This window comes from Trichechus manatus, unplaced genomic scaffold, assembly GCF_000243295.1.
Source record: "Trichechus manatus latirostris isolate Lorelei unplaced genomic scaffold, TriManLat1.0 scaffold00048, whole genome shotgun sequence".
In the NCBI taxonomy this organism is placed as follows: domain Eukaryota; kingdom Metazoa; phylum Chordata; class Mammalia; order Sirenia; family Trichechidae; genus Trichechus; species Trichechus manatus.
Genome location: NW_004443984.1, coordinates 13,802,990 through 13,814,618, shown reverse-complemented (window position 1 = coordinate 13,814,618; position 11,629 = coordinate 13,802,990). Strand labels below are relative to the sequence as shown.

At 39.8% G+C, this 11,629-nt stretch overlaps 1 protein-coding gene across 2 annotated transcripts in view; it reads left to right on the top strand.

The window, feature by feature from the left end:
- The first annotated feature begins 166 nt into the window (after positions 1–166).
- Positions 167–11,629, top strand: part of SPEN (spen family transcriptional repressor) — a 92,883-nt gene continuing 81,420 nt past the window's right edge. For both annotated transcript variants that reach the window (XM_004377218.2, XM_023732156.1), the window contains exon 1: positions 167–482. In XM_004377218.2, the coding sequence (XP_004377275.1) occupies positions 400–482 (83 nt within the window). In that variant the 5' untranslated portion in view covers positions 167–399. The remainder of the gene's footprint in view (positions 483–11,629) is intronic.

The following is an 11,629-nucleotide window of genomic DNA, read 5'->3' as shown; positions in this document are numbered from 1 at the left end:
GCGGTGGCCAGGCGGCGGGAGGCGGGCCGCGCGCGCGCCGGTGGGAAGCGTCCGGCTGCCACAGCGCCAGCTCCGTCGTAGTCGCTGTCGCCCGGGTCCCGCTCGCTCCTCCTCCCTGCTCCCCCCTCCTGCCGCCGCCCGGGCGCATGCGCTGCCGGAGCGCGAGGGTCGGCTTCGGGTGTGTGGTGGCGGCAGAGCGGAGCTGCGAGGCCCGAGAGTCAGAACCTGGGGGAGAGGGATGGTCTCTGCACGGGGGGGAGCCGGAGGAGCCGCCGCCGCTGCCGACGCCACCGCCGCAGCCGCCGCCGCCGCCGCTGCTCCCGCCTCCCGGCGCTGAAGGGCTCGTACCAAGCCGGCGAGGGAGAACCAGCAGCAGCGGTCGCCGGCACAGCGCCCAGCATGGTCCGGGAAACCAGGCATCTCTGGGTGGGCAACTTACCGGAGAATGTACGGGAAGAGAAGATCATCGAGCATTTCAAACGGTGAGTGACACGAGACCCGGGCCGCGCTCTCTCCTCGGGCCGCCGCTTCCCGCTCCGGCCCGTTCTCGGCCCTCTCCGTGCTCGGAACTGGGTAGGAGGACCCGGGTCCCAGACTCCTGGACGGGGGCGAGGGGCGCGCGGGCTGCCTCGCCGGCCGCTTGGCCAGGTCCCGACGTTGGGCCTCGGCAGAGCGGGGCCCTGGGGCCCTGCTGCTGCGTTCTCTCTTCCGAATAAGGAGGAGACTGTTCCTTGGCCTCCGCGAAGCGGGCGCCCGAGGGTTCCCTTCACCTTGGCAAAGAAGCCGGTCGGAGCCGCGCTCTAGTAGCGCTCCCCGGCTGGGTCGCGTCCTTGCGCGCCGGCTACCGCGGCGAGCCGCTCACCGGTCTTTGGGACGCGCCTCCCGGCGCCCCTCGTCCTAGCAGCCAGCCGGCAGCCGTCTGGCGAAAGCAGCAGAACCGAGCGGCTGCTGACGGGCTGCGTCCGGCCGGGGTCCCAGACCCCTCCCAGACCCGCCCCCTGCCCATCCAGCCCTGGCACCGCAAACTCCCGAGTCCCGCAGCGAGTCCCGCAGCAACTCCTGCTCCCCGCGCAAGGACGCACGCAAATGTCTGACTTAGCTTTTTGTGCGAAAGAAAAGGTGATACCAAAACAAAAGTCCTGGTAGGTAATGTAGGAACATCTCTGATTTGGGAAGGCACTGCCATATTCTAGGGACCTCTCACACGGAAGAGTTACAGACCTAGGAACTAAGTGAAAACGGCAAATTATTTTTTGTCCTTTTTCTTGTTTTTGCGGGGTTGGGTGGAGAATGATGTCTAAAAATAAGTTAGTGCCCCTGCTGCGGCTCTTGCGCCTTTCGCCCTTCGGCCCTCTCGGGTCTGGATGAGGAGGATGGTGGGGACTGAGCTTCAAATAGGAAGATACCCACCGCAAACAGGCACTCTGAAGCCAAGAGATAGCTCCGGGACCTACCAGCGCGACCGCGGTGGCATTATCATGCATATCTTTCTTTAAAATAATGGTATTTTTCTCACCCGTCATTTGTCATATGGTTTAAAAATGCAAGCCTTTTAAGATTAGTAGAGCTGTTTTTTTAACCTCTTTGAATATTTCGTCTGTGAAATACAAGAGTAAAGGTTGTCCTCGCTACGTTTTTATTTAGTAGCATTTAGCGCTTGTTTTTTTTTTGTGAAGTGTATGTGCATCACAACTGATAAGAGATCTCAAAATAAAATTAAAATAACGATTTACTTAGCCTTGGTGCATATTGAGAAGGACCATACAAATCTTTATGATCATGCTCAAAAATTAGTTTCTCCGCATATTCAAGACCCTGAAAGATTTTAAGTTTTGTGTACTCTTAATTCCTCCTCCTATTCAGTGAGTGAAGGAAATTATGGAGCGTCCTTATTAGTGAGTCACCATGGGAAAAACAGATTGCGTCGCTCGCTGTTGAGCTGCTTGGATAAGGAAATGGGAGCAGCGGCAGCAGAGCTCCTGTCTGTCTTTTAAATGGAGGATCATTGATTCTGTTGGTGGTTGCTGTTACTGGGGTATTAAATCTTCACCTCTGGAGCGCGCGTCTGCGCGTGTCCGCGTGTGAAAAGGAGCCGGGAATAGTGAGACCATTCATAACCTGCTAAAACTGTCCTCAGCAGGGCTGGGGGAGGTGCGCTTCCAGGGACTCTCCCAGTGTTTACTACGTTGTGCCTGAGAAACCAGGCGAGGGGAAGGCAGGGAGCAAAAATTCGCCTCTGCCCCTAGTGATAAAGGGAACACGTTGGGCTGAATTGGGAAGCAGATGAGAACTTTCTCTTCCCGGCTTTGCTCCACCCCTTTCTCCCTCTTATCCCCCACCCCCAGTGTCTTCAGTGTTTGGGTGGAAAAAGTCATTTAGGTGCAGATTATTAGATGTGCTCAGTTTTATCTTCTCGTGGACTTTATCTTTAGGTTTCTGGATGGGAAATTCGTATGCACCGACGTGCAAACACGTGCATTGCAGCATTCTCTTTGCTCGGTGATTTGTGGACAAACGTGTCGTTTTGCATTTTGCATATTCCAGAGACATTGCATGCATTGCATTCCATTGCTCGTCTAGGGGAGTTTGACCCTTTTGGAAATTGAGGGAGTAGGAAAGAGGAAATTGCCCAAGGGAGTTTTGGAAGGCTTCTAAGTTGATGGTGCTGCGGTCTGTCTTGTGTGAATGACTTTCTAAAATGGCGGCTAGGACCCACTTTATGTGGGAATCAGCAGAGCAGATCTCAGAATGCACAGAGGGAGGAGGGGACGGAGGATGCGTGCTGCCTTGGAAAAGCGGCAGTCTGAAGGAACATTACTGTATTAAAGAGGGCTTAGCTGGCACATTGCTTACGGCTGCATTTAAAGGAGTATTTTACCTATTACAGAGCAAAAGCAGATACTTCCTATAAAAGCAGGTCCTTTTAAAATTAAGCAGATCATGTGTCCCTGAAACTTCTTTATTTTAAAGGCTACTCTTTTCATGTTTAAACAGATGTATTTTGTTATTTGAATAGAGTGTGAAAAGGTATACAGAGAAAAATCTCACTACCACCCCTGACCCTTGGTCTCCCAGTTCCCGTTCCCCCTCCCCATCAGGTATCTGTTTCTGGTTTTTGTTTATCCTTAAAAAGACTTTTTCTACATGTAGAAGAAAGGTCCTTGCTGATGCAGCTGTGGGTCATTTTCGGAGTAATTCAAGACCTTTTATCTCTGTTGTGGAATATGTATTAAAAATGTGTGATGCGACTGGCAGGGAAAACTAAATCTGAATAATTTAATCGAAAGGGATAAAAAGGCAGTTGTACCAGAACATGGCTCTGCAAGAAGACGTGAAGATGTTTACCTCTGGTGTCTTCTAGAAATTAGAATGAGAAAAACCACAGAATACCTATATTAAAACTGAGGTTAAAGTCCCGACTTTTACCCTTTTCCCAGCTGATTACAACATTAACTAATAACTGTTTTAGAGGATTAAGCGGTGTACACTGGGAATACATTATACAAAACATTTTCAAAATGATTGTTCTCTTAACAGTGAGTAGGCTTTTTTAGTAAGTGTTTGGATTAAAAAAAATCAGACAACTTTTTAAGCAGAGCAACTCAGAGGCATTTTAGAGAGGAAAAAAAAGGTCAGAGTTAATATTTTATTTATTATTTTAATCAGTGTTTTTGGTGGAAAATAGGTTGAGGGAAGGATGCCGATTTGGTTTTTTCCCTCAGTGCCAAAGGAAGTCCAAATCTTTAAAAACATAATTAGAGCATTTAAAAATTTTGACTTTACCTTCTTGCAGTATCTACTGTGTTCTTTATCTTTATATCTTTCAGTATGCTGATTTTTTAAAATTAACTAAATGACAGGTATTTCTGAATCTGGTTTTAGCTAATAAAGATTCATTGCAGGGACTGAATTTACACAATAGAGAAAGTCCTCTCCTTTGTATGCTAGCTAGGTTGAAGGGGGAAGGGAGGAGTTATACGACAATTGGTTGCTGTCTTTTAGTTGTAACTGGGAGAGAGGTGTGTGGAAAAAACACAAGTGAACAGCGACTCCCTGAATTAGAATGAGCAAATGAATAGACCTCTTTAAAGATTTAAAAATTCTTTATAGCTTATTTTCAGATTTTAAGTAAATCACATATTCAGGTCCCCTCCATCCTGCAGTTTAGAGAATACAGGTTAAACGTTACGTATGAGTGAGGTAGCTGCTCCTGTAAAAATTTTGTCAGACACCTATTTAAAAAATGTGTTTTGTTTTATGCCAGTTTTAAATAGTCTTACCACAATGATTTTCCTGAACTTGAACAGCTGGGATGTGTGTTACATATATTCAGATATATTTGCTTTTGAGACATAGTATAAAATATTATGGGAAAGAGTTTTCTTGTCCTTATGTACTAGAGAGAGACATTTTAAGACTTGAAATTTGACTCACCTTAGTCTACATCATTGCTACATTGTTTCTTTTGAGACTGATGGTTTCTACTACTTAGAAAGGATGCGGATTTTGAATGTCTTTTTTTCATGACAGATTTTTGTACCGTTTTAAAAATAAAAGTATTTCAGATTTATCTTGAGAAATAGCATTTAAAACAAGTAATACAGAGTGCATACAATTTTTTTTTATTTCCTGAGTAGAATGCCTCTGGCAAATTGGAGAAAAATATAGGGCTTAGTGCTGGGAAGAATGATGGTGTTTGACTTGTGTAGAGGGCACCTTTTCCCAATTACCTTTGTTGCAGACTCTTGATTGCTTGGGCATTGCATTATTTGGTTGCTTATGAAGAGCTTTCAGGGTTGATTAATGAGACGTTTTAAATCCTTCAAGCGCTAATGCTTTGGAAAGATTTATGTGGAAATTATAAAGGTAACAGCAATGGGAATGAAGACTTTTCTAAATAGTCTTCCAAATCTTAGTTTGAGATATTGTTAAATTAAAAAAAATTTTGAGAATATTTCATGAAATATGGAGATGGTATACTTGTTTTTATTTTTTTAAATCTCTAGTGTCAGTTTGATCCATAGTTTGCCAATCCACAGTATTTAGAGTGAACATTGTAGTGTGAAAATACCGTTTATCTGTAGTAAAACCTCCAACCTTCCTTATTGTTTGCTTTATTATTATTTTATGTTTTTTGCCTTATAGCTACTCATATTTTCAATGAAAATGCTACACTCTATTGTGGAAACCAATTTGAATGTTTAATAATTTTATTAGAAACCGTATGATTTTTTGGTGTTAATATTTAACTAGATTTTAGTATGTGGAAATTTGCTTTGCAGTAAAAAGATGTTTTCACCATAATTTTAAAGTATTGGCAATATTCAGATTTTTTCCCCTACGTATGTCCCTGTCTGCCAGGTTGAAAATTACAAGCATCTTTAAAAACCAACATGAAATGTCTCTATGACAATCCTACTTAAATTTAGCGAATTTTTAGATTTAATTACTTACGATTTCATTTTGAGTATGGAGTGAATTGAAATCTGGTATACTTATGGATTTTATCATATAACATAAGAAACTGCTCTAATCCTTAAGGAATATTTGTTGGAAAATTCAAATGGGAAAAACACTTACTGTTGCTTGTCCTGTATACCTGGTGCTAGATTTTTAGTTCAGCATTAAACTCTAACAACATAGGTGATGTGTTTGGGTGACTTGAGAACATTGAAAAATGAAATGGAGATTTCCTAATTATATCTTTTGTTGGCTTTATTGTTACATTCCTATCATGTTTACACATAGTATATATGCTTTTACATATACTACATTTATAGATTCTTTAATTCTTAAAATCATTTGACTAAAAGTGATTTTAAAAAAATCTTTACCCCACCATTTTATTTCTTTGCTTTAAAAACTAGAAGGGATATCTGTACTTTTTAAAAACATTTTACGTTTTACAAAACTACATTTGATGTGTAATGATTAATGTCTCTTCTAAATCTATAAATTGGTAGATAGTAGACATTTTTAGTCTCAACAACTGATTTTTTAAAAAAAAAAGCTATACCGTATACAGTAAAGTTTCTTTTGCATTCAAGATTATTTAAATCACCTTGGATTAAAAGACAGAAGATAAAAGAACAATTTATCGTTTTATTTTATCAAAAGGATGTTAGAATCTTCAGTAAAAACTGTTACCCCTTAGGCCAGAATTCAGGGGGTGGTATTAAACTTGTATGAGAAACCTCTTACGGAAAGGTCAGCGGTTTGAACCCACCAGCCTCTCCGCGGAAGAAACGTGACAGTCTGTTTCGGTGAAGATTTACAGCCTTGGAAACCCTATGGGGCAGTTCTACCCTGTCCTATAGGGTCTCTATGAGTTGGAATTGACTCGATGACAGTGGGTTTTGTTTTTTTTTTTCCCCTTTCTGGAATTTAGAATTTTCTTCAATTATAAATATAAGAAAAAATCCAGCGTGGTAGTGTAAGTAGTACCAGTGATTTTGTCACTAATACAAATAATAGACATTTTCATCTTTAACATTACAGTTGTTGCAGATAATCTCAAATTATTATCAGTGCCCTTCACAATTTAGAAATTACAGCAGCCTTTAGACCTGTAGGTCCCTTGGTGGCTCAAACGGTTTGTACTTGGCTGCTAATCTAAAGGTTGGTGACTCGAACCCACCCTACGGCACCATGGAAGAAAGGCCTGGTGATTTGCATCTGTAAAGATTACAGCCAAGAAAACCCTGTGGAGCAATTTTACTTTTAACACATGGGGTCACCATGAGTTGCAGTTGACTTAACGGCAGTTAGTTTGGTTTGGCTTATTAGACCTGTTGCTAGAAACTCTTATTTAATGCGTTAATAAAGAAGCCTATACATTAGTGTATGACAGATTTGTGTTTTAGTTATATTTTTAAAACTCTATCTTGGATAATTTTAAACATACACAAAAGTAGACAAATAATAAATGAACCCATTGTCTAGCCCTCAACAACCATCAACCATGGCCTATTCTGACTTCCTTCCTTGTACTATTTTTTTTTTATTTAAAGTTTTTTGAAATAGTTTCAAATTACAGAAAAATTTTAAGAACAGTACAAACAACTCCCATACCCCTTTCACCCCAGTACTGCCATTTGCTCCATAACCCTCCCTCGTCTTTTTTTCTGACTTGATGTCTCATCACCCTTGAATTCTCTAGTGTAAACCTCCCCAAAACAAGAACACTCTCCTACATTGCCACCATACAGTCCTCCCAGTCAGGAAATCAGCTTTGGTACAAGACTACCACCCAGACTCCATTCAAATAATGCCAGCCATTCCAACAGTGTGTCTGTTTCTTTTTGGGCCCAGAACTTATCCAGTACCACATGTTGCCTTTGAATATCATGTCTCATCAGTCTCCTTCAGTCTGGAACAGTTCCTCAATGTTTCCCTAGTTCTCATGGCCTTTATAGTCTTAAAGAGAGCAGATCTTGTATTCTGCAGGATGACCATCTACTAAGGTCTGTCTGATGTTACCTCATGACCAGATCACGTCATGGGTTCTTGGCAGGAATACCACAGAACTGATGCGATGCTCTTCTCAGAGTATTGTATCAGGAGGCACACAGTATCAACCCATTCTACCATGTCAAGTTAATCTCTCCACTTTGTATTTGACTAACATTTTGTGGTAAGATATTCAGACATTGTTTTGATATTGTCTTCATCAAACCTCCACCTGCCAGCCTTAGCATCCATTGATAACTCCTGCCTGTATTATCTGCTACTGTGGTGAGACTGGCAAATCTGTTAACTATCTGTTACTATGATTGCTTCTACATTTATTCTGCTGTAGGCGAGAATTTTCCCTTCCCTTTTATTTATTTATTTGTTTGCCAAAAGATTCACAAATTCCTGTTTTTTTAGTGGGTTTTAATCCAGTGTTTATTTTCAGACTCAAATAGTACCCTTCAAGCTGGCTGCTGTGTCCTCTTTATATGTCCTCATCATACAGCATCATTCTTTAAACATTGCTTTATTTCTGGCACAACAAAGGCTCATCCTGTACTTTCCCTTTCCCACCCCTGAATTCAGCCATTTCTCCAAAAAGTCGTATGGGTTTTTTTTTTTTTTTTTTTTTTAAGTGTAGGATGGTATCTAAAAACCAAGATTTGGTTTGCTTGTTGCTGCAGAACTACAAAAATGTGTGTGTGTACACACATGTATATATGTGTACATATATATACATGTACATACATCTGTATCACATAATAAAAACCCATAGGTTCACACATGTTCCAATGCATGAGGGTTCTTTCTAACTTCCCCCTTTCCATGTTTGTAAATCCCTTCTCAGACAGTGAGAAACCTGACTCCTCTTACTCTCCGTACATTTACTTGTTTGTTCAATCAGTTATGTACTCCCAACCTCTCAGGCCGATGCTGCCCCTACCTCTGCCACCTCTGGGCACATTGTCCATGCTACCTCTCTATGGCATCACCTCCCTTGAAACCACTCTCTTCCTTGGAAACCAACATGGGAGGAGGTTGCTAGGAAAGGAATGTGGGAACAGAAGTGACTTGCGTGTTTTTTGCCCTTTTTTCTCTCATTGAAGATAACCTGTGAATGAATGGATTACCTGCCACTGGTGTCATTTTTAAGAAAATTTAGAGCTATTCAGCTCTTAAAAACTTAGTTTTGATTCTTCCACCACTGACTTTCTGTGTGATTGGGAGCTTAATCACTGGATTATTCAGAGCAGGAGAGGAGGGAGGGTGAAGGGAGTTTGTTTCTAAGGAATAATATTAGGAGTCATTAAGCTCCATTTATTTGGGTGTCAGTCAGCAAACATTTGCCCTGACGTTACCTACCCAAAAACCTTGTTGTCCCAAACCTGTTTCTTCTTCTCTGTAATGTTTTTGCCCTTCCCCCCAAATCAGAGGGATTCCTATCAATGAATTGTTAAGACCCTATTCTTGGCACAAGCCCCAGAATGCTGGAGTTTGTATGTTCTGTATTATTTTGGAGAAGATCTCAGGCATCATTTTATCCATAAATATTTCACTATCTCTAAAAGATAAGAACTGTTTAAAGATTTAACCATAATACTGTTATACCGAAAAAAAAAAAAAAAATTCTACCTATTTTAAAATACCCAGTCAATATGCAAATTTGCATTTGTCTTAAATATCTTTTTTTTTTTTTTTAACCTCAGGATCTAAATAAGGTACACAAATTGTGATGGGTAGTACATGTTAAAATTTATTGAGGTATAATTTTCATATGCATGTGAAAGCTGGACAATGAAAAAGGAAGACGTAAGAAGAATTGATGCATTCGAACTGTGGCATTGGTGAAGAATATTGAATATACTGTGGACTGACAGAAGAACGAAATACAACCAGAATGCTCCTTAGAAGCAAGGATGGTGAGACTTGGGCTCACTTAATTTGGACACGAAGTTAGGAAAGACCAATCGCTAGAAAAGGACATCATAGTTGGTAAAGTAGAAGGTCAGCAAAAATGAGGAAACCCCCAATGAGATGGATTGACACAGTAGTCAAAACAATGGGCTCAAACATACCAGTGATCATGAAGATGGTGCAGGACCAGGCAACATTTCATTCTGTTATACGTAAGGTCATGGTGAGTTGGAGGTGACTTGACAGCAACTAACAACAATAACAAATAATTTGCATGCAATAAATTGCCCATTTTAAGTGTAGAGTTTACTGAATTTTGGCAAATGTATGCATGATTTGTTTGTTTGCTTTGCTGGTGGACATTTGGGCTATTAAAGTCTCTTTTAATGTATAGATTTTAATATGCAGGTTTTAATCTCTCTTTATTTGTGCAGTTTATTTGTTGAAAACTAGGTTGTTGTTGAGTTTCTTACATAATACGGATTTTGCTGATTTCATTTCTGTCTTGTGGTATACCTTAACATGCCCTTTGCCCTCTATACTTCCTGTGCACACAGAAGTGAATCTATTTTGAAATATTTTTATAACTGTATTTCAGTATAATTTTTTTCTTTGTAATTCTGTGTATTTTATTTTATTCATTTACTAATAACATTCCAAGAAAGGGTTTACGGTTTGACAAAACTGTCAAAGGGATCCATGGCATAAGAAAGTTAATAACCCCTAATTTAAACAAACCATTGTGTTAAAAATAGAATGCCAGAAGCGTACTTAAGTACTCATTTTAGCTTTGACATACAAAAGGTTTGAACTGAAAAATTAAAATTACCAAAAAATGTAAGCTGGAAAACCAAACAAAGGTAGTGTCCTGTAAACAGCTTGCTTCCCCCCCCCCTTTTTCCTCATTGTAAACTTACGTGATTAGACTACTATCTTTATTGTGGGGGTAGTTTTCTATAATTACCCTTTCCTGTATTTTAGAAATGATAGAATCTTTAGTTTTTAAGGTTGTTCTTTCAGTTTGGTTGAATTCTTTCCTGTGGAATGAATTTCAAGTACACCCATAGTTAGAATTAAATGCTATGACAGATAACTTCTATTTGGGCCCAGCTTTAATTAAAGAAAACAAGATTTGTGAAAATCTCAGGTTTATAGAGAGCTCTTAAATTCAGCTGCTGTGTGATGTAGTATATAAAACAAGACACTTTTTAACTCTTCATTAGTACATCAGCTATCTAAAGTGAGGGTATTTAACTCTTCCCATAAATTGAGGGGGTTAGGCTATGAGATTTTTAAGGTCTTTTCAGTTTGAGAAATCTTGTTGTAGCTGTCATTCTTCATAGCACATGAAGTTCAGTGGAATGCTATGAAGATTTTAAAAGTGTGTATCAATGATCAGTTAGATTGTAAAAGAGCTTACTATCTGGAATTACTGTGTAGCCATCATACATTACATTGTTGTCTGAGTGTCTTTTAAATGACTCATTCTTCTAACCAACTCTTTAATCACAAATAGCTTTCCTGGGTCAAGACTTAAGTTAAATGTTATTTGTAAAGTTTCAAAATAGTTTTAAAATTATATTGCAGTTAATTTTTTAAAGTGGTATATGTGCTTTGTTATACTAAGGATAGCTTTAGTTTTTCTTGTCACTTCCACCTCTCTATTTTTCTTATGAAGTAACCTTTTCCACGGGGATTTTTTGATACAGATCATTTCTTTTCAGCTTAAGTTTGCTTTGTCATTCTAAAAAGTGAATATATAAAAGGAACCTTATGTCACAACTTTGAGTCTCATAGGATTTTGATATTTGATTTCCTTTATGGTAAACTTCCTTGAACTTAAGTTTTTTTTTAAATTGTGATTTTAGGTTCTCATTTAACAATTTCTATACATATTATTCATTGACCTTGATTACACTTTTCACAATGTGTCAGCATTTTCATTATTTCCATTCTGGTTCTGTTTCCATTAATCTAGTTTCCTTGTCCCCCTTTATCTTCTCATCTTTGGTATAGGGTAAATGTTGACCATCAATTCTCATTTAGGTGATTGTTTAGAGGAACACAGTACTCATGGATGATATTATTTATTTATGAGCCACTCTGTCTTTTGGCTGATTGGTGACCACTGGGACTGATTTGAGTTCCAAGTTTCATGGGTATCCCAGGGCAGTAGTCTTGGGTTTCCTCTAGTCTCTACCAGTCCAGTAAGTTTACTCTTGTTTAGGAATTTGAGTTTTGTTCTACATTTTTTTCCCATTCT